At 40.1% G+C, this 27,563-nt stretch overlaps 1 protein-coding gene across 1 annotated transcript; it reads right to left on the reverse strand.

Annotated features, from left to right (window-relative positions):
* Positions 1–489: 489 nt before the first annotated feature.
* CLUL1 (clusterin like 1) lies at positions 490–27,563 on the reverse strand. Its single transcript, XM_075270631.1, has 8 exons — positions 27,502–27,563; positions 25,458–25,570; positions 24,044–24,192; positions 16,220–16,393; positions 13,783–14,218; positions 11,536–11,655; positions 9,733–9,947; positions 490–764 (listed from the first exon to the last, which is right to left on the reverse strand). Exons 2-8 carry the CDS (start codon positions 25,561–25,563, stop codon positions 606–608), a joined length of 1,359 nt encoding a protein of 452 aa, XP_075126732.1. The 5' UTR covers positions 25,564–25,570; positions 27,502–27,563; the 3' UTR covers positions 490–605.

The raw sequence follows: 27,563 nt of genomic DNA on the forward strand, positions 1-27,563 counted from the left end.
ATGCAGTGCATCGGCTTTCAATCGCGGCGGCCCAGCTTTTGGATCGGAACCTGAGGCGGCCTCCGCCTCAGGTTTCCGATCCAAAAAACTCTGTGGGAAATTACCCTTAGCCCCAGTTGCAGGAGGAATACAGCCTCCTGCACGTTACTCTAGAGCTTTATCTGGGTCCTGGGACCCAGCAGCTCTAACAGACTCTGAGCCCGGCAGATCACATGACCACCGGGGTAAGAGGGAAGCCGCATCATGGTGATGCCCATACCTATGTATACAGCTCTCATTGAGCGCTGTGTACAAAGCGATCAGGGAGGGCAGGGACGGTAATAAACCGTCCCTGCCTTCTTCATGGGAGCTCTGGCTATAGTTACAACTGGCTCCCTGTAGCGGAACATCCTTGCAGAACAAGTGAGGGACTACCCAGACATATATAGTCTATGAGTGGTCCAGAAGAGGTTAAACTGAACAACTGTTGGTATAATGCAATTTTTACTGATTCCACACCTTTAATATAAGTAGGTTTTCTGACATGTCTATAATAATTTCTGCACATATATAGTATATTATTAGTACAGTAACACTAATACAGTCACTGCGGTCTGTTGCTGCCTTTAAAAATTATTTTTATAATGTTCTAGTGATTTATCAACAATGTATTGTATAAATTGAGGACTGTCAGCTTCAATATTGGGTGGGACCCTTATAACAAAATTGTTCGATGAGAAAATTCTTGCTTCTACAACTGTGTCTGTGTTTGGACTGAATGACACCTAGAAAGGAGAAAAGAAAAGAACATCAAATACACAATAATACAGCAAAAGACCACAAGACATAGGCCAACAAACAACAGTTTATCACTGGTCTCAGTGGCGATAAAATGAGAGAACATATATATTTTTTTAGATATTAATTCTTGCTGATTGGACGTGAGCTCATACATCCCATTTAACCATTTTGCTGCCAGGGGTCTCCAGGGATTTTGCACCTCTGGTAGCCGGAGCATTCTACACAGTTTTGAGCTGGACAAAAAAAACCTAAATTGCAACACTAAAAAAATCATGCTAACTCCCCATACCTATATATTTTCATAAAGTAGACACCTGCAGCATTGGCAAGAATGCCATTTGGTACTGTATACGATCAGGCACCTTCATACAATTTGGATTTAAAGGGGTTGTCCCATCACAAGGATCCTATACTGCTAGTTTATGTGGATCTAAGACTTTTTCTAAATGCATTGCTTTATCAAAACTGCTTTGTTTGGCCGCTATCTTAATTTATTCACTTCATTGTTTACACTCCATTTCCATGTCACTTGGGATTATCTGCTCATTTGTCAAGTGATGTAGCTGCCTGCTCTCAGGGGGGGTGGGAGGGGCTGGGAGCAGCTCTGAGCTGTTTGAGAAGCTCCGCTACTTAAATGACACAGATAGGGGAGGTGAGAGCTCTGGGATTTCCGAGCTCTTATCAGTCGGTTTAATTGAATTTGGCTGATAAGGGCTGAGATAGGGAGTTAGTTACCTCTGTATGTAATGCAAACTGACTCAAATCCAGCTCTGCTACATCATCTTCACACTGTGGTAATTCATTTACAACCAATCCCATGCAAGTAAAACCCCGCCCACCTATGTGCCGAGAGAAGCAGGAAGTGAAGAGAGCACAACAGACTGCAGGTTAGTGCACAAGCGTCATGGGAATACCCCTTTAAAGTGAATTTTTTATTTAAAAAAATGCAAAAAAAAAATGTAAGTTAGTTGGTAAAAGTGGAAACTAAATAAAAAAGTTATATACACCAAACCTAAAAATGAGAGTTCAATAGGTGCAGAGGTCATTCACATCACTAAGGCCTACACATGCTTGAAGTGTCTTCAGAAAATCACCAGAACTGGAAAGAACAAAAATCTGCTATCAAGCTGGAAATGTTAAAAAAGTATCATCCTATAAAATGTAGGGATTCCACACCATGAAAAGCAAGTGCACCATTAAACCCTATATATTTTTAAAAAGTAGACAACCTGAAGATTATGTGTGTTTCAATGGCTTATCAATAGCCATGTCCACCTTCATGTAACTGTGACAATTACAAATAATTTTTTTTATCTGTCAATAAGCCAAGAGGAACCCCCCCCTAAAACTCAGCTAAATAGTTGTGAATCCTCACTAGGATTCATCAGGGGCCAGGATTAGATATACATATTAGCAGTTAAAACTGCTGTTAGATTAGTATATTAAGTGGTAGAGGCTCTGACCACTGGCAGGACTGCTCAAGGGTTAGCCTCCACCGTGCACCCGGAAGTGTCTGTGTGCACCAACTGCTCTGAGGCAATTTACATACAGTCCTATGAAAAAGTTTGGGCACCCCTATTAATCTTAATCATTTTTAGTTCTAAATATTTTGGTGTTTGCAGCAGTCATTTCAGTTTGATATATCTAATAACTGATGGACACAGTAATATTTCAGGATTGAAATGAGGTTTATTGTACTAACAGAAAATGCGCAATATGCATTAAACCAAAATTTGACCGGTGCAAAAGTATGGGCACCCTTATCATTTTATTGATTTGAATACTCCTAACTACTTTTTACTGACTTACTGAAGCACAAAATTGGTTTTGTAACCTCAGTGAGCTTTGAACTTCATAGCCAGGTGTATCCAATCATGAGAAAAGGTATTTAAGGTGGCCAATTGCAAGTTGTTCTACTATTTGAATCTCCTCTGAAGAGTGGCATCATGGGCTACTCAAAACAACTCTCAAATGATCTGAAAACAAAGATTGTTCAACATAGTTGTTCAGCGGAAGGATACAAAAAGCTGTCTCAGAGATTTAACCTGTCAGTTTCCACTGTGAGGAACATAGTAAGGAAATGGAAGACCACAGGGACAGTTCTTGTTAAGCCCAGAAGTGGCAGGCCAAGAAAAATATCAGAAAGGCAGAGAAGAAGAATGGTGAGAACAGTCAAGGACAATCCACAGACCACCTCCAAAGAGCTGCAGCATGATCTTGCTGCAGATGGTGTCACTGTGCATCGGTCAACTATACAGCGCACTTTGCACAAATAGAAGCTGTATGGGAGAGTGATGAGAAAGAAGCCGTTTCTGCACGTACGCCACAACTAGAGTTGCCTGAGGTATGAAAAAGCACATTTGGACAAGGCAGCTTCATTTTGGAAACAAAAATTGAGTTGTTTGGTTATAAAAAAAGGCGTTATGCATGGCGTCCAAAAAGAAACAGCATTCCAAGAAAAACACATGCTACCCACTGTAAAATTTGGTGGAGGTTCCATCATGCTTTGGGGCTGTGTGGCCAATGCCGGCATCGGGAATCTTGTTAAAGTTGAGGGTCGCATGGATTCCACTCAGTATCAGCAGATTCTTGAGAATAATGTTCAAGAATCAGTGACGAAGTTGAAGTTACGCCGGGGATGGATATTTCAGCAAGACAATGATCCAAAACACCGCTCCAAATCCTCAGGCATTCATGCAGAGGAACAATTACAATGTTCTGGAATGGCCATCCCAGTCCCCAGACCTGAATATCATTGAACATCTGTGGGATGATTTGAAGCGGGCTGTCCATGCTCGGCGACCATCTAACTTAACTGAACTTGAATTGTTTGTCCAAAATACCTTTATCCAGGATCCAGGAACTGATTAAAAGCTACAGGAAGCGACTAGAGGCTGTTATCTTTGCAAAAGGAGGATGTACTAAATATTAATGTCACTTTTCTGTTGAGGTGCCCATACTTTTGCACCGGTCAAATTTTGTTTAATGCATATTGCGCATTTTCTGTTAGTACAATAAACCTCATTTCAATCCTGAAATATTACTGTGTCCATCAGTTATTAGATATATCAAACTGAAATGGCTGTTGCAAATACCACAATATTTAGAACTAAAAATGATTAAGATTAATAGGGGTGCCCAAACTTTTTCATAGGACTGTATAAGGAAAATGTTTATTCTCGTACCGTGTTAGCCAGTGGGTTGGAAATATAAAAAAAAAACAAAAAAAAACTTGATAGTCTGATGGCTTTAACCCCTTAGTGACCAGCCTGTTTTGGACCTTAATGACCAAGCCACATTTTGGAAATTTGCCCTGTGTGACTTTATCAGTGAATAATTCTGTAACAGTATAGCGCATCCAAGCGATTCTGATATTGTTTTTTCGTGACATGTTGTACTTTACTGAGAAGGTACAATTAGACTGATATAACTTGTGTAAATTTATTAAAAAACTCGCAAATGCGGAAAATTTTTAAAATTTTTCAATGTTTTCCATTTTCAGCTGCGATATCTCACATATGCACAATAATACAGGGCAAAAAAGTTAGTAGTTATATATTTCTAAATATTCCTTTTGTGTTTCAAGCATATTTGAAATAATTTTAACATATTTGAGTAATTTAGACAATTTAGAAGTTTATCAAGTTTATAAGCAAAATTTGGAAATTTTGAGATTGTGATTTTTTCCTGTACCAAGCGATGTTTGCAGACAGGAATAGGTGGCATAATGACAGAAACCCCCATTAAATGACCCAATTTGTAAAACTAGACCCCTTCAGGTATTCTTTGAGGGGTTTAGTGAGCATTTTGATCAAACAAATATTGTTTTGCAAGAATTATTACAAATGATGAAAAAAATAAAATTTTCATTTTCTTCAAATATGTGTCATTTTAAAGCCAGTTTTTTTGCACACAACACATCAAAAAGAAGAGACACACCCCAAAATATATCACCCCACTTCTCCCGTGTTAAAAAATGTACACTTTGTGGCCTTCGTCCTATGTACACACATACAGCAGGGCCCAAGAGGTAGAGAGGGCCAAATGGATTTCAAAACACAAATTTTGCTTGCAGATATTTTAGGCCCATTGCACATTTCAACAAGATTTGAGTTACCAAAGCAATTGAAACCCCCCATAAATGACCCCATTTTATAAACTAGACCCCTTAAGGTATTCATTGAGGGGTATAGTGAGTACTTTGGCCCCATAAGTTTTGAGAAAATTTGCATCAAACAAAAAAATTTCATATTTTTTTTACACAAAAGTGTCATTTTATAGCCAGTTTTTTTGCACATATCACATGAAAATGAAGAAAAACACCCCAAAATAGATGACCTCATTTCTCCTGTGTTCAAAAATGTACACTTTGTGGCCTTAATTCTATGTACGGACGCACGGTAGGGCCCAAAAAGAAGGGAGCACCAACTGGATTTTAAGACACAAATTTTGTTTGCAGATATTTTAGGCCCATTGCGCATTCAAACAAGATTTGAGTTACCAAAACAATTGAAAACCCCAATAAATGACCCCATTTTATAAACTAGACCCCTTGAGGTATTCATTGAGGGATATAGTGAGTATTTTTACCCCATAGATTTTAAAAGAATTTGTGTCAAACAAAAAATTCTCATATTTTTTACACAAAAGAGTCATTTTAAAGGCAGTTTTTTTTACACAACAACGCATGAAAATGAAGAAAAACACCCCAAAATAGATGGCCCCATTTCTCCCGTGTTCAGAAATGTACACTTTGTAGCCTTAATCCTATGTACGGATGCACGGTAGGCCCCAAAAAGAAGGGAGCACCAACTGGATTTCAGAACACAAATTTTGCTTCCAAATGTTTCAGGCCCATTGCACATTCAAACAAGATTTGCGTTACCAAAATAATTTAAAACCCCAATAAATGACCCTATTTTATAAACTAGACCCCTTAAGGTATTAATTGAGGAGTATAGTGAGTATTTTGACCCTATAGCCGTTTCACAGATTTTACTAACCTTGGGATGTGTAGGTTAAAAATTACTAAAATGTCCCTTTATCCCCCAAGTTTTCATTTTCACAAGGGGTTAAAAGAGAAAAAGCCCCCCACAGTTTGTTACACAATTTCTCCTGAACACGGCAATACCCCATATGTGGCCATAATCTGCTGTATGGGTACATGATGGGGCTCAGAATGGGAAGAGCGCTATTTGGCTTTTGGAGGGCAGATGTTGCTGGAATAGTTTTCAGGTGCCATGTCGCATTTGCTGAGCCCCTAAAGTACCAATACAATGGAAACCCCTCAAAGGTGACCCCATTTTAAAAACTACACCCTTCAAAGAATGTATCAAGGCGTATTATCACTTTGAGCCTAAAAATTCTTCCAAAAAATTAATGTACAAAATGAAAATTGAAATTTTGAAAGAAATATGCCATTTCGGTGCCCAATACGTTGCACCCACTTTGTGTTGTCAGAGACATGCACTCCTAATACTATTAAGGGGCCATCCCAAGGGGCCAAAAATTATATATGTGGGTGTAAACTGCTGCTTGGGCACACAGCAGGGCTCAGAAGGGAAGGTGCATTGCACTTTTTAGATTTTGGGGTACAGAGTTAGAGGGACCCTCTGGGCGCCATGACATTTTTGCAGAGCCCTGGAGGTGACAGTAAACTGGAATTCACCAAGAAGTGACCCCATTTTGTAGGGGCAATTTTAGGGTCTTCCCAAATGTGACATGGTGTCCAAAAACGAAGAATCTAAATCTGAACTCCAAAAGCACATATCGCTCCTTCACGTCTGTGCCCTGCTGGGTACCCAAATGGCAGTGTATGCCCACATGTATGACACTGGTGTACCCCGGATAACGGACTTAATGCCATATGTGGGTAGAAATGGCTATTTGGGTACAGCCGCGCACAGAAGGGAAGGAGCGCTATTTTGGTTTTTGGCGCACAGTTTGGTTTTTGGACGTCACTTTTGCAAAGCCCCTGAAGTGCCAATAAAGTAGAATCCGCAGACATGTCACCCCATTTTGGACACTAGCCCACTGATGGGATTTATCAAGTGGCGTAGCGAGCGTTTTTAACCCTTGAGTGTTGCATTTATTTAGTTTCCAGAAATGAAATCGTAGCTGATAATGAGAAGTTAAAAATGAAATTTTTCCAGAGATTCGCCATTTCAGTGCCCGGTATGTTGTGCCCAACTTATGTCAGCAGAGATACACACTCCAAAAACTGGTAAGTGGGTATCCCGGGCACAAAAGCTTTCAGAGCGTTCATCTCTGATACAAGTCGGGCACAATATATTACGCACTGAAAGGACGGATTCCTGGAAAAATTGTCATTTTCACCTCTCACAATCAGCTTCGTATTCATTTATGGATAATAAGTTATAGCAACACTTGGGGGTTAAAAATGCTCTCTGTACCCCTGGATAAATCCTTCAGGGGTGTAGTTTCCAAAATAAGGTCACATATCAGGGGATTCCACTTTACTGGTGTTTCAGCTCTGCAAAAGTGTCATGGCATCCAAAAACCAAACCGTCTGCGCTCCAAAAACCCAATAACCCTTCTTCCCTTCTGTGTCCAGCTGTGCCCTAATATCAGTTTATACCCACATATGACATTACGTCCGTTATCCCGGATACACCAGTGTCATACATGTGGCATAAACTGCAGTTTGGGCGCACAGCAGGGCGCAGAAGGGAAGGAGCACGATGCGGCTTTTGGAGCACAGATTCATATGTTTGGTATCTGGACGCCATGTCATGTTTGTAGAGCCTGTAAGGTACCAGAAAAGTGGATTCCCCAAAGGAGTGACCCCATTTTGAAAACTGCACCCCTCAAAGAATTTATCAGGGGGTGTAGTGAGTATTAGTATCCCAGACGTGACTGCACAGGGGATGGTGAAGAGGGAATATATAAGCGGTGCGGAGGACATTGCAGACACCAAATTGCCTACTATGTCCCAGTAGCTCCTATGATTGGTGGAGTCACTCTGGGGGTCACTTTGGGGGTCACTTCTGGTGTCTGATCCCTCATAAGCTGTAAATCTGGGGTATCCCCTGATATCCGCTCGCACAGCTTATATATTCCCTTCCTGACGCAGCCAGTCGTGTTCTAATAATTTGGCGATTTTGGGGGTTTTTTGCCTTCACATTGCTAGATGCTATATTTTCTTTATTTTTATGGTGACATGGCCATATAAGGGCTTGCTGTTTGCGGGATGAGATGCATTTTGTAATGACACCATTTTTGGGTGCCTACAACTTATTGAATACATTTTATTAACCCTTTTTTGCTGGATTTAAAAAAGAAAAAATCAATTCTGGCATTGCATTTTACCTTTTTAATTTTGCGCCATGCAGCGTACAGTATAAGTAACATGTGACCTTTATTCTGCGGGTCGGTACGGTTATGGCGATACCTCATTTGTATTATTTTTTTTATGTGGTACTAATTCTGTAGAATAAAAACACATCTGGGGACATAAATCAGTGATTTTTGCATCGCCATCTTCTGAGAGGCGTAACATTTTTATTTTTCAGTTGACAGTGTTGCTTGGGAGTTTATTTTTTGCGGGACAACCTGCGCTTTTTATTGGTACTGTTGTGGGGTGCATATGACTTTTTGATCACTTTTTATAGCATATTTTGTAAGGTAAGATTCGAAAAATCACTACTTTCGGCGGGTTTTTTCCTTTTTTTTTTTCCGACGTGCACCGTGTACATTAAATGTTGCTTCAGTTTTATTGTACAGATTGTTACGGACGCGGTGATACCAAATATGCATTGTTTTTATTAATTTTTAGGGTTTTTTTTAAATATAATTCATTTTCTATAAAAAAGGGCATTTTGGGGGCTTTATAACTTTATTCACTTTTATTATAAACTTTATTTATTTATTTTTCACTTTTTTTCTCTTACTTTTTCATGTGTCCCTTTAGGACACTTGGATTAGTGATGCTTTGATAAAAGCATCACTAATTCTCTATTAGACGCTGCAGGACACAGCTGTCAGTGTCTTGCAGCGTCTAGAGGAAGTCAGTCGCAGGGGCTGCCTGCGTCTGACTTCCTCTTACCCCGGGCAGGATCAACCAGGTATTGGGGGTCTTTAGCAGTCTGGGGTCACTGGCCAGACCCCAGACTGCATGTTTTTCATATCGGCACCCCCCGATCTCGCCGCGGGGGGTGCCGATCATACCGGCAGCATCACGGAACCGCTTCAGTTCCGTGATCATGTTTGATCATGGAACTGAAGGGGTTAAAAACCCCCGATCGGAGACCCCTCCGATGGGGGGTAATGGAGCAGGGTCTTAGCTGTCAGGTACAGCTAAGATCCGCTCCATTTATGTCGGCACTGACAGGGAATCCTTCCCTGACTGCCCGACATAATTTTACTATAGGGCAGTCAGGAAGGACCTGTCAGTGCCGACGTAATTTTACTATGGGCCGGTCGTTAAGGGGTTAAATTTACTTGAGAAAGGACCCGAGAGGTTCCGAAACGTTGTAATCTGTCATCATTATGAGTTAGCCATAAAAAAGGTATCAACTACTGAAGACTATCAAGCACTTTACATACAAAAGGTACGTGTGAAATAGCTTTTCTAAAGGCTATGCAAGTATGTGCTTAGCTAAAAATGACATTGACTTTTCCCAGTGATAGAGCCCCTTTAAATGGCTATATATGTAATTGTTTTGAGATTTGGAGGTACGCTATCCAGATGACACTGCAACCTCTTCTTTTTGTAGATGTTTTCATATGATTTTAATCTTTCCTGTTTTTTGATAATAAATTTGTGATTTGATACTCTTTATTTGTGTACTTTATAACATCAGGGAGTGGTTATAGCAAAGTATGCAGAGTATAATGCCAATTTGTTTTCCAAAGTGATACCAGATCTTTGGATCACGTTAGCCATTCTAAGTTTTCCTAATTTCTTATATGTAATCACAAATTATCTTTTACCTTTTCTATATTGAAGATAGTGTCTGCACCAGAGGTTATGTTGGTGTGTTCAGTGACCCATCCAAACTCGTTTTTCATTTGACTCACTAGGGTCAAGGTTTCATCTGTGTGCTGCTGCAGAATTTGTACAACCTCTTCATATTGCTGGCTGGATACATTTACCAGCTTGAAGGCCTCTTCAGACTTCAGATGCAGCTCTATCACATCAGGGCAGTCTTATGTCCAGAAACGTATATATAAGTAAGGTAAGAGGAAACATGGGAAAGATACAAATATTACTAAATTATCCAGTGCTATTTTTGCATATAATTATATAATAGACATGCCTTAAAGGGGTTATCCAGGAAAAAAATTACATTAAATTTATTGTTTAAATAGGTTGGGGACGAGAAAAAAAAAATAAAATCACTCTGAGCTTTCCCCGGTGCCTCCCAGCGTGGTCTGGTCTTCTCGGTCCAGTGTTGACATGTGGTGGAAGTCCCAGCCAAACGTGATCACTGAGCAGTGGCATAACTAGGCATGGTGGGGCCCCGTGGCAAACTTTTACTAAAAATCACATTAGTAGGCCCGAAGCCTGCCTGGAACCCGGAAAGGTAAGTAATACTGTTTTTTATGTCCCGTTACCTCTCCTGGGCCTCTGAATGCGTTTTTTTTTTTTTTTTTTGGGACACCATGCATAACGCCTTTTTGTATGACCAAACAACTCAATCTTTGTTTCATCAGTCCACAGGACCTTCTTCCAAAATGAAGCTGGCTTTTCCAAATGTGCTTTTTGCATACCTCAGGCGACTCTGTTTGTGGCGTGCTTGCAGAAACAGCTTCTTTCTCATCACTCTTCTATACAGCTTCTCCTTGTGCAAAGTGCGCTGTATTGTTGACTGATGCACAGTGACACCATCTGCAGCAAGATGATGCTGCAGCTCTTTGTAGGTGGTCTGTGGATTGTCCTCTATTGTTCTCACCATTCTTCTTCTCTGCTTTTCTGATATTTTTCTTGGCCTGCCACTTCTGCGCTTAACAAGAACTGTCCCTGTGGTCTTCCATTTCCTTACTATGTTCCTCACAGTGGAAACTGACAGGTTAAATCTCTGAGACAACTTTTTGTATCCTTCCCCTGAACAACTATGTTGAACAATCTTTGTTTTCAGATCATTTAAGAGTTGTTTTGAGTAGCCCATGATGCCACTCTTCAGAGGAGATTCAAATAGTAGAACAACTTGCAATTGGCCACCTTAAATACCTTTTCTCATGATTGGATACACTTGGCTATGAAGTTCAAAGCTCACTGAGGTTATAAAACCAATTTTGTGCTTCAGTAAGTCAGTAAAAAGTAGTTAAGAGTATTCAAATCAATAAAATGATAAGGGTGCCCATACTTTTGCACCGGTCAAATTTTGGTTTAATGCATATTGCACATTTTCTGTTAGTACAATAAACCTCATTCCAATCCTGAAATATTACTGTGTCCATCAGTTATTAGATATATCAAACTGAAATGGCTGTTGCAAACACCAAAATATTTAGAACTAAAAATTAAGATTAATAGGGGTGCCCAAACTTTTTCATAGGACTGTACTCAGAGGTCCGAAAAGACCCCCGAGTATAATAGTGCTTGTGGGGCCTGCGGCGTCACTTACTGATTGGAATAAAACACATATTTCTCATTCATGCAACTTTCATGTCCATCGCCCCAGGCACGCCTACATCCTTCTGCTCTCCTTTAATTCCTTCTTTGTAGACATATTTGGCACTGTTTGATGATTTGCATTGGAAACCTTCGTAAACATTAATAAATTACTATACCTTTCATCACAGATTTATAGCATAGCTGACATCTCTTCTGAAACAGCAGGCAATCTGAAGCATTTTGAAGTTCATTGCACAGTATTTTGCTTGGCATAGATCTGAGGTGGACTGAAGACTCTGTAACACATGTTCATAGCATTAAGAGAAATGGTCACTCTTTAATACTCACAAAATTGCTTTATAAAAATTAATTTTTAACAGCATTTTGAATGAAATCCCATGAAGACGATGTCCACGTTCTGTGGGAGGAGCCACAGTGGTTCAATAAATGTTTGCCCAATGATAAGTGCCTGCAGTGGTTTCAGGCCCTGGTAGTATTTTTGCCAATCTTTGGAGGATATATTCTTATACTCTATTTATATATCTATCTTAAAAAGGCAGCACTCCATAGGTTGAAAAAAGGAAGGAAATTAGACTTTATTCACCCATCTGTGCAATGTTTCAGCTCTTTCATAGGGCCTTTTTCAAGTCTTTCAACCTGTAGAGTGCTGCCATTTTTTGGATTTTACTGTGGATAGATCCTTAGCTTGGATCTTTGGACATGCACCCTTTTCTATATAATAGATAAATAAATAAAAATCTATCTATCTATCTATCTATCTATCTATCTATCTATCTATCTATCTATCTATCTATCTATCTATCTATCCTGAATGGCCACATTATTAGAGTTCCCTGTTTAGTAGCAAGTTGGATGTTCTTTGGTCTTCAGAAGTGCAACAACTAGCCATAGTATACACCGATATCATCCGCATATATCAAAGGACCCAGCTTGGGCAAAGAAGATACTTTGACAACAGACAGAAAGTGGATTCATTTATCCTTGTGCCAAAGAATGAGCCTGCTATCATCATGATGCTAGATTATTCATATAACCAGGTGATGTTTTTTTCACTGTTTATTATTCCACTTTTTGTATTCTTTTGCCATTGCAGTCTTACCCTTCTGTTTTCCTTAGACAGCAATGTCCTGTAACTCGTTGTCTTCTGTTATAGCCCATCTGCGCTAAGGAACAATAAGTTATGTGTTCAGACATTAGTTGTAGCACCAGTGTTGTATCCTGCTGCAGTTTGCTTGACTGCGCAGCACAATTCTTAACATCCTCCTTTGACACCTCTTTGTCCATTAGTTGTCCTTATAATCAACAGCAGACTCCATACCGTTATTCCTTATGAAGGAATTAAAGATGAACTTAAAGGGGTTGTCCAGGAAATACATTTTTTTCCCTAGAAGTTAGGGAAAGTGATCCCCCCCCCCAAAAAAACAAACAAACAAAAAAAAAAAAAACCACATATATGTGCCCAGTGTTCTGGTGTGCCCTGGTGCTGTTCAGTCCAGCATCACCCCGGGCCTTGTTCTAGCAGAAGTCCTCACCGCACATGACCAGCCTCAGCAGCCTAAGGAAAGGGACTGAATCATCACTCACATATGTCACCTGTGATGTGCCAGATCCTTTCCTTAGGCCGCTGATTGGCCTCAGCAGTCACGTGTGGCTAGGACTTCGACCAGAACAAGTTCCAGGGGGTGCAGGACCGGACAACTGCCTGAGACACTGGAGTGCCAGGGACAGGTGAGGATTTTTTTTTTTTTCACCTTCCCCAACCTCCAGGGGAAAAATGTACTTCCTGGATAACCCCTCTAAGTGGTTACACACACTATTTGGTATTTTGGCCTAGTTTTTGTTAAATAACTAATGTGCAATTAGTCATGTGCTATTATTAATCTGAGGTTGCAGTTACTTCATTTTAAGACCTTCTAAGGGCCAGATTTTTTTTTCTTATGTCCTAAAACATTCAAGCATAAAATTGAAGGAAAGTGTCTTTTGTTTTTCTTATGAGTGTTTGTGTCTATCCAACTTGTTTCTTGAGCTCTGTTCCCACAGAGTAACGCGCCGCACATTCTGACACGTAAACACGTTTGAGAAAAGCATATCAATTTTTTTTTTTTTGTTTAATTTGGTATACTTTATACGTTTCTGGGTCTGTGAAAAATGTATGACCCATGGCTGTTATAGACTTTAACACTAAATGGGAATGTATGACGTCCACGAAAAATGATATGAGTTGGACATGTGAATAAGTCCTAAAGGAACAAAAATAAAAAAAACAGCTAAGTAGAACAATGTAGTAGAAGAAGGCAAAAATGCAACTTTGCATTTACAGGTGATTTTCTTTCTCTTTTTGTATAAGCTATAAATACTAACACATAAGATAATGTTATTTATTAAAATAACCTTGAACATACCTTTAAGTGGTGAGTAAGGATCTTTGAGATCGCCGCTGAACTTTCTGTACATCATGACAAAAGCATCAGTCATTATTTCAAAAACAGATTGTCCTAATTCATACAAATTTTGAAGCAAGCCTGAAAAATCCCAGTGTTGGAAATGATCTGTGATAATTACAGGATCACCCTCTGGCACCTTAGCCGAGGTGCTGATGTCTAACTGGTTGAAATTAGAAATAAATAAATTTGGAAACGATTCATTGAAACCATTTTGGAAGGTTTTAAAAAATACAATACTTTGATTAAATAGGGAGCTAACATCTGACATCAGCTGGGTGAACAAACTCTCTTTCTGACTGAGCTGAGCAGCCATATAGTGTTCACTTTTATATTTATCTTCAATGTTTCCCGAAATAACACTCATTGGTGGTGACTCTTTAAACAATTGTTGAGCCTGTTTTAAACAAAACAAAACATATAGTTAGAAGTTTACAAAGTAACATGTTTTTTTTCTTACATTATGAAATGTCGACGTGTAACTTCCATTTTATTTATTTTTGCTGTTGAGTCAGGGGGTGTTTGGTGAACATTTTTGTAATATACTTAATTAACCTATCTAACTTCCTTATAATAGAAAAGTCTAAAATTTTCCATAGAAACTCTTTACAACCCTATACTCTACTGAGCAGGGAAATATGTACACATTGTATTGCCAGTGTATAGAGCTGTATCATTTGCCAAATGGCTGTATCCCTGTTTTTATACAACCAAGAATAATGGTTCTGGTATCATTGGAAAGCTGAGATTCTAATCTTTCATGTGCTGCCAGTGTTGGTAATAAAAATAACCTGAGATAATGAGACTTGCTGCTGTGATGTTTCTTGTCCTGCTCACAGGTGGCTAGGGGCATGGTGAGACTGATAATTTGAAAATAAGAAGGCAATCTACATGAAAACAGGGATCCAAAGCTAAATAACAGCAGCAGAGGCAAAATTGTAGAATCACCTCTACAAGGAACAGTGAGCAGGTTTATATCCAATTTACTGATGGCAGACTCACTTTAAATGAAAGACCATTTTCTCAAAGAGAAACATAGGACCTGGGATTGTAGCCACACTTGTAAGACTGACTATAGCTACAGCCATGATGTGAACAGTTTCTTCACTCCTGGGATAAATATATATTTATATCCTGATATTAGTCAGGATCTGGGTAGTCAAATATGGCTTACAAGGTCTCATTCTGGGCAAAATTTGTGAGGTTGTCCAAAATAAATTCTATCCCAAAATATTTTGACCACAAGACAGGCCCTCAAACTGTATTGATTGAGCACTTGTATGGCTATATTCCCATGTAGTACCCCTTCTGAAGAGTGAGCAATAAGAAACCTTCAATCTCATTTCTAGGAATCTTACACAAGATATATATAGTATGGGGCCACACGGTAGCTCAGTGGTTAGCACTGCAGCCTTGCAGCACTGGAGTCCTGGTGTTCAAATCCCGCCAAGGGCAGAAAACCATCTGCAAGGAGTTTGTATGTTCTCCCCGTGTTTGCATGGATTTCCATCCCACATTCCAATGACATACTGATAGGGAAAAATGTACATTGTGAGCTCCATGTGGGGCTCACAATCTACATTAAAAAAAAAAAAAAAAAAGATATATATAGTATGTGCCAGTCCTGTTGCCAACAAAAGAGTTGACTGTGTGTTTGCAGAGTAATTGTAAGGGGATCAATTGCAGCAGAGATCGGTATAAGGGATGCTGCAAACAAATGCCGATCAGGGCTTGTTCACATCTGCGCCCGGGACTCTGTTCTGCAGGTTTCCGTTTCCTGCACAAAATAGGGCAGGAGATGGATACCTGCAGGCATCTTTCAAACCCATTAATTTGAATGGGTTTGAAAAGTGTCTGGCCGTGAGCGCCGGTGAGCGTTTTATGCTCTCCGCGGCGAAACCATTTTTTTTAAAACTGGACACAGAGTCGGACATGCAGTACTCTGTGTCCGGTTTAAAAAAAAAAAAGTTTTTTCCGCGGAGCGCATAAAATGCTCACCGGCGCTCATGGCCGGACTCGGCATGACAGGTTTCTGTCTTCTGCATGCAGAAGACGGAAACCTGATAACAGAGTCCAGACGCTGGTGTGAACCCAGCGTCAATGTGTTTTTCCTAGATTGTGACTAGGTTTCTGTTGATTTGACTGTCTAATTCAACTTTAAATAAATGTCCTATATCTTCACTGGGTCATTTTTAACAGCATGTAAATGGCAAATATGTTATTTTTTATGCTTTATACAATGAATATGAAGCTTAATGGTGGGACATCTCTTTCACTAACAGTACAAATCGTCTTCCAAAAAGGGAGATTCAGGTAAGATTTACAGGATGGGAAATTAATTGCATTCATTTAGATGCTTAAAAAAACTGCTAATGAAGCAGATTCTACAATATATTACCTTAACAACAAAAGTCTGCAGATCCTGCTGGGAACAGCTGTTTGTGTAGAATTTAATGCACGACCATTCAAGACAAGCTTGACATCCTTCCCACTCCGTTTTTAGTGGTTGTTTGCATTGGGTTTCTGCTTCATTCAGCTTCTCATTAATGTCCTCAAAGAGCTTCACAGCCTCCTATTAGTAATACATTGAATTATTAGTGATGCAGCTTTATAGGGAGCCTTCACACAGAGTAAACGCTCCGCTCATTCTGAACGTAAAAGTCGTTCAGAATGAGCATGTAAAAACCAGATCCCATTGATTTCTATGGGTGCCGGCATACGCACGCTATCCATTGAAGTCAATGGGAGGCTTTTTTAACTATTGCTTTCAATGTCCCTTTTTTTGCAGACCGTGTGTCATCAGTGTATCTTCAGTATCAGTGCCGTATGTCCGCAAAAACGGACAGTATCATCAGTGTGTGATCTGAGTTTGTGGATTTGCAAAAAAAAAAACCCCAAAAATTATGTCCCTAACTTGTATACAAATATGGACGGCACATTGATGACTCACGGAGTACATTTGTGTGCTAGTCGTGGTTTTTAGTCTCCCATAGGGTTCTATGGGCGAGTATGTGCTGTAAACACTTAACAGAATAGGACCTACTCTATATTTTTCCACGGCCTACACACTGATCAGTGGAAATCATGGTCGTGTGCATGGGCCCATAGAAATGAATGGGTCAGTGTGCTATCTTGGAAAAACATGGATACCACACTGATCTTGCCCACGGTCGTCTGCAAGGGCATTTGATCCTAAAACCAGATTCTCCCATATATTGCACCAATGACAGAGACATTCCTGCTATTGTGCAGACCAGCCAGTAAAGCTGGTTGCACTCGCCTGTGTGCTAACCGGCAGCCATGAATATACAGCATGGGCAGTGCAAGTGCTACCCACACACCACCCATGCTTCCACAGGCCCCTTTCATTCATTGAATAGTAGCCACCAAAGCTGGGCCACAAAATCGGACAGTGGGACATAATACTGTGTGCAGGGGCCACTATGGGGGATAATACTGTGTGCAGGGGCCACTGTGGGGGATAATACTGTGTGCAGGGGCCACTATGGGGGATAATACTGTGTGCAAGAGCCACTATGGGACATAATACTATGTGGAGGGGCCACTTTGGGGGATAATACTGTGTGCAGGAGCCAGTATGGGGGATAATACTGTGTGCAGGGGCCACTATGGAGGATAATACTGTGTGTAGGGGCCACTATGGGGGATAATACTGTGTGCAGTGGCCACTATGGGGGATAATACTTTGTGCAGGGGCCACTAAGGGACATAATACTCTGTGCAGGGGCCACTATGGGGGATAATACTGTGTGCAGGGGCCACTATGGGGATAATACTGTGTGCAGGGGCCACTATGGGGGATAATACTGTGTGCAGGGGCCACTATGGGGATAATACTGTATGTAGGGGCCACTATGGGGGATAATACTGTGTGTAGGGGCCACTATGGGGGGATAATACTGTGTGCAGGGGCCACTATGGGGGATAATACTGTGTGCAGGGTCCACTATGAGGGATAATACTGTGTGAATTGGCCACTATGGGGCATAATAGAGCGCTCAGGAATGCGTAGGAAGGGGTCAGTCGAGGTCTTCGGTTGGAGGGGGAGGGCCATGTCAAAAGTTCGCCTCGGGGCCCCGCCATTCCTAGTTCGCCACTGGATTTAGAGACTATTTTGGTGGCGGTAGATTCCTCTTAACACAATAACCTGACCACTTGAATTTTAAGAATAATACAAGGCGCATTATGCATACATCTGCAAACCTTTGCTCCAATATTAAGGTCTGCCTGTATGCAGACTTTCTCTTAAAGTTGTCTTAGTTGACATTTTATATGTCTTTGCTGTTACAAGCTATCAATGTGAAATGTGAGCCAATTATGGTGATGTAGAGTGTGCACATATTTCTCATTCCTCACGTTATAGAAGTGAATAGCGCGAGGCCACTGGAGAGACACACAGGGGGCCATGGTTTATTCCAGGATGATCCCTGTCGTGAGCAGCTGTACGGGAAGCATGAAAAGTGAAGTGGATGATGGGGACAGTATATTTAATGTAATGTTTTTATTTATAAATACATCCCAGTGGGAATGTTCTCATCTAATGGTTGTTTACTGGAGTCTTCTACACTGGAAGTGTAATCACACTGTGATAGTTTAGAGCCGTCGACTGTGTTACCTATTTAAATAGAATCTGTTCCAAAAAAACCATGCTGAAAGACTCACAAGCCGACTGGTAGAAGAACATTCTCCATCGTAATGTCAGCTTGTGAATAAACATTCCATTTCCCTTGACATTTACACACAAATAAGTTAAAACCTAGCTAGGATCATTGCTTCCTGAGTGCACATATTGTACTGAAAGGAACTTTTGATAGTAGTTATTGTATTGTATTGCATTGAGTTCGACTCCATATAAGATTGCCTAAATCTATAATAAATTTTAATCCTGTGTCTGTGTAAATGGGATTTTCTGCTGCTTCTGTCTTCATATAATTTACAGAGGCTGCCTACAAGCATGTTTATGTCTGTATAAATAATCCCTATAAAGAAGCATATTTTTTTTTAATGTACATTGTGAGCCCCATATAGGGATCACAATATACTTTTTTTTTCTCTCCTATCAGTATGCCTTTGTAGAATGGGAGGAAACACAGGGGAACATACAAACTCCTTGCAGATGTTGTTCCTGGTGGGATTTGAACCCAGGACTCCAGCGCTGCAAGGCTGCAGTGCTAACCACTGAACCAACGTGTTGCCCCCGAAGCATTTTTATGCTCAAATAAACAAACTCCTTTGTTCTCATTGGCCTATGTAAAGGGTCTTAAAAAGGACCTTTCATGTCCTCATGAAAGTGTGGTTTTATATACCACTAGAAACCAGAAAGTGCTGAAAGCTGAATTCAGCGCACTGTCAGTTTTCCTGGTATGTGCCCCAGTGGTGTGCCCAGTAAAGGGTATTTAAAGGGCCCTATCATTGGGAAAAGTCATTTTTAACTAAGCATATAGTTGCATAACCTTTAGAAAGGCTATTTCACACCTACCTTTTGTCTGTAAATCGCCTCAGTAGTTTTTGAATGAGCCTGTTTTTATTTATATGCTAATTAGCCTCCAGTGTGCATCTGGAAGTCTTAGCGAGACCTGCCTCTCTTCTGTGTGTACAGCACAGGCTGCTGCTGCTAATGACTCACCTCCCTGCTCTCATACACACAGCAGACAGCAGAGAGAGAGGAGTGCTCACTGAGACTTCCAGGTGCATGCTGGAGGCTAATCAGCATATGAATAAAAACAGACCCATTCAAAAACTACTGAGGGGATTTACATACAAAAGGTATGTGTGGAATAGCCTTTCTAAAGGCTATGCAAGTATGTTCTTAAAAATGACTTTTCTCAACGATAGAGCCCCTTTAACCAAACAGATGCAGTGGTCAAATACAATTGCATCTCAGTGGTTCCTTTTACTTTCCCTATAATGTTTGGTAACTAGAGTGTCTCCCCTGAGGTGCGATCAAGGCCTGCAACAGGCTTCAGTAGTTACATGGCAAATTTGCAATACAATAGTATTGCACTCTATGGCACAGGAGATCTGAGAATCACTTGTTCAAGACCCCTAGAGGTGCTAAAAATAAAGTAAGAAAAAAAAAACCTAGTTTAACCTCCCCTATCCCTAGATAAACAAATTAAAGTAAACAGGCATCCCTATGTCTGAGAATGTCCAAACTATTAAAGAGGACCTTTTATGGATTTGGGGCGTTCTTCCCTGCACACACTGTACAGCGCTATAGGTGCTGCTGTGCAGAAGGTCGTTCCTGACAGAGTGTCAGAAACTCCCTTCTGACTGTGAAGAGCTACGGTACCGTGACCGATAGCTCTTCACCCGGGGCACTCAGCGCACTGAATTCAGTGCACTGTTGGCTTTTATAGCGGTATATAACACCGCATGTGTCCAAATCCATGAAAGGTCCGCTTTAAGATATTTTTAAAAAAATTGTCCCATATGGTAAACACTGTTGCAATGGAAGATTTGGCTTTTTTTGCCGATTTGCCTCCCTAAAGAAATGGGACAAAAAGTGATCAAAACCTCATACATTCCCCGATATGCTTTTAAAAAAAACTACATATTGTCCCACAATAAAATACAACTTACACACAAAAGTTACAGCAGTCTGAATATGGCATTTAAAAAAAAAACAAAAAACTTTTTCTTAAAAATTTTTTAAAAACAAAACTACATGAATTTTGTATCACCGTGATCACACTGACCCAGAGAGTAAAGCTAACATAACATTTTGACCATATAGTGGAAGCCTTAAAGGGATTCTACCACTAAAACACTTTTTTTTCTAGTTACCACGTCGGAATAGCCTTTAAAAAGGCTATTCGTCTCTTACCTGTGGAAGTGCTCTCCGCCGCGCCGTTCGTTCAAAATACCGGTTTGTACCGGTATGCTAATTAGTTCTCTCGCAGCGATGGGGGCGTACCCATCGCAGGAGCAGCGATGGAGGCGTCCCCATTGCAGCTCGAAAACCGACCGCAGCGCCGCCTCTCTGGTCTTCGGTGTCCTCCCCTTGCCTCTTCAGCGTCTGTCGGACGCCTGCGCAGTATGCTCTCTGTTCGGCGAAGCTTGCCGAACGTACTGCGCATGCGCGAAAGTGCGGTGCCCGCACTATGGCTGCGGTCGGTTTTCGAGCTGCAATGGGGTCGGCCCCATCGCTGCTCCTGCGATGGGGACGCCCCCATCGCTGCGAGAGAACTAATTAGCATACCGGTACAAACCGGTATTTTGAACGAACGGCGCGGCGGAGAGCACTTCCACAGGTAAGAGACGAATAGCCTTTTTAAAGGCTATTCCGACGTGGTAACTAGAAAAAAAAGTGTTTTAGTGGTAGAATCCCTTTAATAGCAAAACTTGTAAGAAAATGGCGGTACTGCATTTTTTTCTCAATTCCAATTCAGAATTTTTTTCCCACTTCCCAGTACATTGTATAGAACAATAAATGGCACCATTTTGAAGTACAATTTGTCACAAAAAAATCAAGCCCTCAAATCTTTACATAAACGTGAAAGTTATGGCTTTTGGAATGCAGGGAGTTAAAAACGAAAACACAAAAATGAGAAATGTCTGCATCACATAAGGATTGTACAACAAGTCTGAACATGATTCTTGAAATAGGAATACCTCTTTAGGCCAGGACCCCATGTGGCAAAAAATGCGGCATTTTACAGTTTCTGCAACGTGGATGGGATTTTAGCAGATCGCATCTACTTATTGGAGAAAAAAAGGCTCAGCGGTCACGCTGTTATTTTCCAAACCGTTGTGGTTTTGGAAATCGCAGCATGTCAATTATACGTACGGAAACGCCAGTGGTTTCTCTACAGGTATAATTGAAGCAGAAAGTCTGCAGAGGATACCCGAACTATGTGGGGCCTTAACCTTAAGGTCTATCCACAACAAACCTGAGGAGTTTAGGACAGTTTAAGCAGCAGGAAATTCTCTGTAATAAAAAGTCAAACATTACTCACCTGTTAAATCTCTTTCCACTATGGTGGTCTCCCCAGCTCTTTGTTTATTTTCCTTCAACAATGACATGCCATACATCTACATTACTGTTCCAGCCAATCACTGTCCTTATTAGTGACATGCTAGCATCACCTCTGAGGCTGGTGATTGCCTGCAGTAGTCATGTGAAGGTACAGTATGTCATGGCTGATGGAAAATTAACCCCAGTGGGACCACAGAAACAGAAGTGCTGGAGTGATATGGGTATTTAATAGGTGATTAACGTATAATTATATTCTGCTGCCAGATTGTTTTAAACAGTCACACAACCGTCTTAAGGCTGGGAACACATCAGTGTTTGGCTCTCAATGTCCAAGTTAGTTTTTGAAACCATCTCAGAATCTTCAAAAACTGATTTTGAACTGTTGGTTTTAAAACCCATTGATTTCATTAGATTGTAAAAATCATCCGCCGATGTGCGTTTGGAGAATTTCCTTCTAGTATCCACTCTTTTGTGCGGAGAAAAAAGTCAGACTTGCAGGACAGACGGACAGAAACAAATCTGTACGGTCAAAATCAGACACAAACAGACAGTTTTTTTTTAATGGATTCCAATTGGCTAAAACAGAAGTTCTCAAACTTATTTTGTCTACTGCCCACTTTGAGAATCAATTATTTTCTAGCGCCCCCTAAAATTTTTAACTTTACCACATCTTAAAAATCACAATTGGAATCATTACTTGAATTTAATTCTAGCGACCAAAGGAGTCTTATCCTGTTTCTGAGTTCAAACTTACTTTTTAAATGAGACTGTTCTAATGAGAGCAATAAAACGCAACTTTATAAATAAGATTTAGAAAAACTTTTAATCAAACTAAAACAAACATTTCAATTTAAATTAAAACTAATCTAATATGAGGGGTGAATCTGATGATTTTTAACAAGTTTCGTAATATCAGGCTCAGCTTTACTCAAAAATAATAATAATAAATGTAGTGCAGTAGGAAGGTTTTAGTTTTTAATTTAAAATAATAGAAAAATAGAAATCAGTCATCATCCCCCTAAAATACTTCAACACCTCCCAATTTTCTCTGGTCCCTTTACCACACTCCTGTAGGTCTCCAGTGCCCACCCACAAAGGGGGCGTTATCACCCACTTTGACAAGCACTGATCTAAAAAGACTGGGGTATCCGCTATGTAACCATTTGGAATCTTTCTTGGACCAATCCGTTGTTTTTTTTTTTTTCTTTAAACGGATGGATATCAGGTGCAAGTATGAACCTAGGATAAGATAGCCAGGCTAGATACATAAGATTACTATAAGGCCAGTTAATTGCCCTTTGAGAAGCTAGATTGACGGGAAATAGAAAATAAAGTGCTGAGCAATCATCAACCAAGTTCCAAAAAAACCAGCCAAAATTCTATTTGAGGCTGGGATCCCAAGTGGCATGAACGCAAATTGGCAGTGGCAGAAATACTGTGGAAAAAACAGCAGTGTCTTACAGTTCCTTCTAGCAAATCCCATCCACACACTGCGGAAAAATACACACAGCAGACAGGCTGTGTTTTCCAAAACCGATTTTTGGAAATTGCAGCATGTCAATTATACCTAAGAAAACGCTGGTGATTTCTGTATAGGTATAAAGTCCGCCGAGGAAACCTGTGAAGCGTCTTCTCTGCAGATTTTCCTGCAGCACTTTTTTGCTGTGGCTTGCTACATGTTGTCTTAGCCTAAGACTTTGTTTTCTATGGTCAGTTAAATCCTATTGTTACAGATTATTGCTTATTATTACCATCATCCCACAATGCATTTACAGACATAGTGCTCACTGTCCCATATAGGGCTCACATTCTACATTCCCTATCAACCCATGCAAACCTCTTGCAGATGTTGTCCTTGGCAGGATTTAAACCCAGGTCTCTAGTGCTGCAAGACTACACTGAGCCACTCTGCTGCCTTTAGAGTCTCCATTTGGAGCGTTTAATGCAGAGTCCAGCAGAAATCCCAGAAGAAAAATGCCCGAAAGCCTGATGTTTTTGTCCAGAGATGTATGAAAAACAAAGAAAACAATACAGACCCATGATGGACAATTTTTCTATTCCTCTGGTCTTGTAATGGACCAGAAGAATTGACTGCAAGACACTGATGTGAACATATAGTAAAATACATTGTAGTTTCTTACAATATACAAAGACATGTACACATTTAATATATTTACCAATGTACAATGTATGCTGCATGTTTCCATCATGGTCTTTATTTACCTGGTTTTCTCCCTTAGTTTTCTTCAGTGATTTCAGAATATTTTCATGTTTCTCCTCATTTCTTTGCATAATCTTCTTCATCTGTTTTACACCCATTAAGGCTTTCCTTATCTCTTGTACCACATACTCTTCCCCCAGTTTGGAAAGTGCTACACAAAAGACGGACAATATAAAGGGGTATCATGAGTTCAGAAAATAAAATGTATTCATTGTATAATGACATGTTATGATGCAGTATGCTTTCTGTACAAATTTCAATTTTTTTTTTTCATTTTATAGGAACTTTCAATGTTTAGTTGCAGGGATAAAAATCTGTCTTTGAATTGATTCCTGGGCATAAGATCCTCACACGGGTGAAGTCAGGGATCTAAGTATGAAGAACAAAATAGTAGTATCTTTTATGGAAAAGGTGGTTAGAATTTATTAGGAGAAGGTCAGTAATAATAAAGCACAGACTGTTCCTATAAATTTGTCTACTTTACTGCAGTCATAGATTGCTATATAATGTGTAGACCAAGCTTAAGGCTGGGGCCCCATGTGGCGAAAAAACGCAATGATTTTGGAAATCGCAGCATTTCCAGTGCGGGTATTTTTATACAATGTGCTTCACCCTTTTGCAGGGAATGTAAAACGCCCCATTTTTTTGCTGCAGCGATTCAGCCACGGCCAAACCGCAATGTTTGCGCCACCTGGGACCCCGTCCTAAGGATTTCTCTTGCTCTCTTATCTTATCTCCCCTCCTCTTCTTGGTTTCAGTGAGAAGTTTGTAGCTGGACTTAGTGTATATAATCTACAGCTGAGACTAGTTTGCTCCAGAGACTAAACTCCACACTGATATCTTTGGTTTTACATACAGAGTTAACGTAGGCACTGATCAAATACTGTTCTAGTCCAGGGCTCAGCAGCAAAGTGCACTTTGCAAAGCTGGCAGAAGGTTCCATTAACAAGAAGGAGAAAAAGATTAAAGGGAACAGGGCACATATACTGATGTCACCAGCTTAACTACTGCACTACTGTAGATAGAAGAAGTGCTCTGAAACTCCGGCAACAAGCTGTAAAGACTGAGGATGCGTAATAAGCAGTATCAGGCAAACAAAGCAAGATAGATAAAGCTATGTATTGAGTAACATACTTCAGTTAGCTTAAGCTACAAGTTTGGGGATATGCCTTGGCTTGTCTGAGATTTAGTATCAATGCCAGGTATTGCGGTACTGTGATTAGGTTTATAACAAATTTAATGCTGACAGACTCCCTTTAATTATGATCCTTTAAGATGAGAATACCCCTTTAAGATATGCTGATTATCTGCATATGAGTATTACTACATAGTTAAATTGGCTAAAGGAGCCTCCAACACAGACGTGAACGTAGCCTTATTGATGCTTGTAGAATTAAAACAATATTGTTGCAGTACCTTTCATTTTCTTGCTGAGGGTGATGTCCTCTGAATCTGTTGATGTTGGTGCACTTTGTAGGTGGTTTAAACATAGTAGGTATATCAATGCAAAAAGGTATTTCATAATTCCTCTGTAGAAATAGACAACATCATGATGTCCTTTGTTCTTCATTTGTCAACGTTCCAAGCATCCTCTAACCTCTTCTTCTATATCTTTTGTATACTACATATTAATAGCTAATACATTAAAGGGGTTGTCGGGTCCCAACATGCATCCTTCTATTAAAAAACACTCCAATTATCCTGATCTTTCTCAACACTACTTTCTAGACCCCAGCAAACTAACTCTTTTTGATAAGGTCAGAGTTGAGTTTATGACTAAATTACCAATGATCCTGGGTAACTGTCACCGTCCTAATTAATTAGGCTGAGTGCCAGGTGGTAAAGAAGTCACACCACTCTGTGTTAGTATTCATTCTTCTCTCAGCTAAGGAATGTGTGCTGACGCACTTTTAATTAAAAACACGGGGGTTAAATAGTAGCAGAGAAAGGAAGTGATATAACAACAATGTAAGGTTACCATGAATGATTCGTGCGGGCAGTGCGTGGCAAGCACACGGACCCCATTATAGTCTATGGGGTCCGTGTGCTTATACAGCACAGCGCTTGCAATTGCGCTTGCATTCCGTTCGTGGGGTCTCCATGCAGACTCGATCTAGAGTAGACAGAATACAAACGCTAATGTGAATCAGGGGTTAGTAAGGAGCTGCTGGTGCTGATTCCATCACATATTCCAGAATACTAGCAAAATGACGATGATGGATCCTTGATAAACCACATTATAATGAATAAGATCTATCAGACTCTTTTGGTTTCTATAACTGAACATAAAGTCTTTAGCATTCATTCCTTTTTTTCTTTCTGTTGAGTGAACACTACAGATGTAGTGCAGATGTAAACACTACAGATTAAGGGGTTGCAGTGTTTAAGTCTGCTACTCTGCCCTATACTGAAATGCATTGAAAGCGCAGCTCGTAAAAAACAAAACAAAAAACATTCTGATCACTGGAGAAACACACTTGTAGCATGTGCTGTGGTCCTCAAGGATGTGCATATCTAAGCCTCTTTGCACACAACCGTATGAATGGTCAGTGTGCTATCTGGGTTTTTCCGGATAGCATACTGACCCATTCATTTCTATAGGCCTGTACACATGATTATTAAATACCCAGTCACGTGTGTGGGCTGACACTCCAGGCCGCAAAATATGGAACAGGTCCCATTCCTGTCCAATTTTGCAGCCTTGCTTCTGTGGCTCCAATTCATTGAAAGGGGCCACAGAAACCTGGGCAGTGCATGGGTGGCAAAGGGTTGTGACTGTTTGTTTCAACACTATATGTCTGCATTGAAAAGGAATTTTTTTTTTCCTATCAGTATGTCTTTGTAGAATGGGAGGAAATCCACGCAAACATGGGGAGAACATACAAGGCTGCAGTGCTAACCACTGAGCCACCACGTTGCCCTGAGTGGTGTTAAAATTTTTGTATAACATTCCACAATACATGACTTAAAAACCACACAGTTCCACAAACTATTTTTCAATAAAGTGAAAAAATGTGGTGATGAATACCAAAAGAATATGCTTTTGGGATATGTTTGCGTTGGGAATATTTCTCAGGTTATACACAAACATAAACCTCAAACATGGTTATAACAGAGACTACAATAATTTTTCAGTAAGGAAGCAACAAAATATATAATGCATAAAATTGCCAATAAATCAGTGCCTGATTCCTATGTGGTCTTCAACATGATGTGTTTTAGTAAAATATTTCTAAGCCTTACGAATCAATAGTTTATATGAAATAATACTCAGAACATATAGATATTAATCCTGTAACAACATTCACAGTGTAAAGTCTATTACAGAGATCTTCCTATCACAACACTTTGACATTTTCTTTTCATTGAGTATTATCATTTGCAAAAGTATAATAGACGAGCTATCCGTACTTCAGTTACTCTATAGAAAATACAGTGGAAGAAAAATAAGAAAGAAAACCTTCTGTTCTAGTGATGGCGCAGATGTCCGCTTCACTGATCTTCAGTGCCTAATGTCTTACA

Source organism: Leptodactylus fuscus, chromosome 4 (assembly GCF_031893055.1).
Source record: "Leptodactylus fuscus isolate aLepFus1 chromosome 4, aLepFus1.hap2, whole genome shotgun sequence".
Lineage (NCBI taxonomy): Eukaryota > Metazoa > Chordata > Amphibia > Anura > Leptodactylidae > Leptodactylus > Leptodactylus fuscus.

What these genes read in the sequence shown, in the direction of transcription:
- CLUL1 (XM_075270631.1), bottom strand. Translation starts at nt 25,563, where the DNA reads ATGAAATACCTTTTTGCATTGATATACCTACTATGTTTAAACCACCTA. An exon ending in AAACTAAGGGAGAAAACCAG is followed by an intron (nt 16,394 to 24,043) that starts GTAAATAAAGAC and finishes TATTACTAATAG; the next exon opens with GAGGCTGTGAAGCTCTTTGA. An exon ending in CTATAAATCTGTGATGAAAG is followed by an intron (nt 9,948 to 11,535) that starts GTATAGTAATTT and finishes TCTGGACATAAG; the next exon opens with ACTGCCCTGATGTGATAGAG.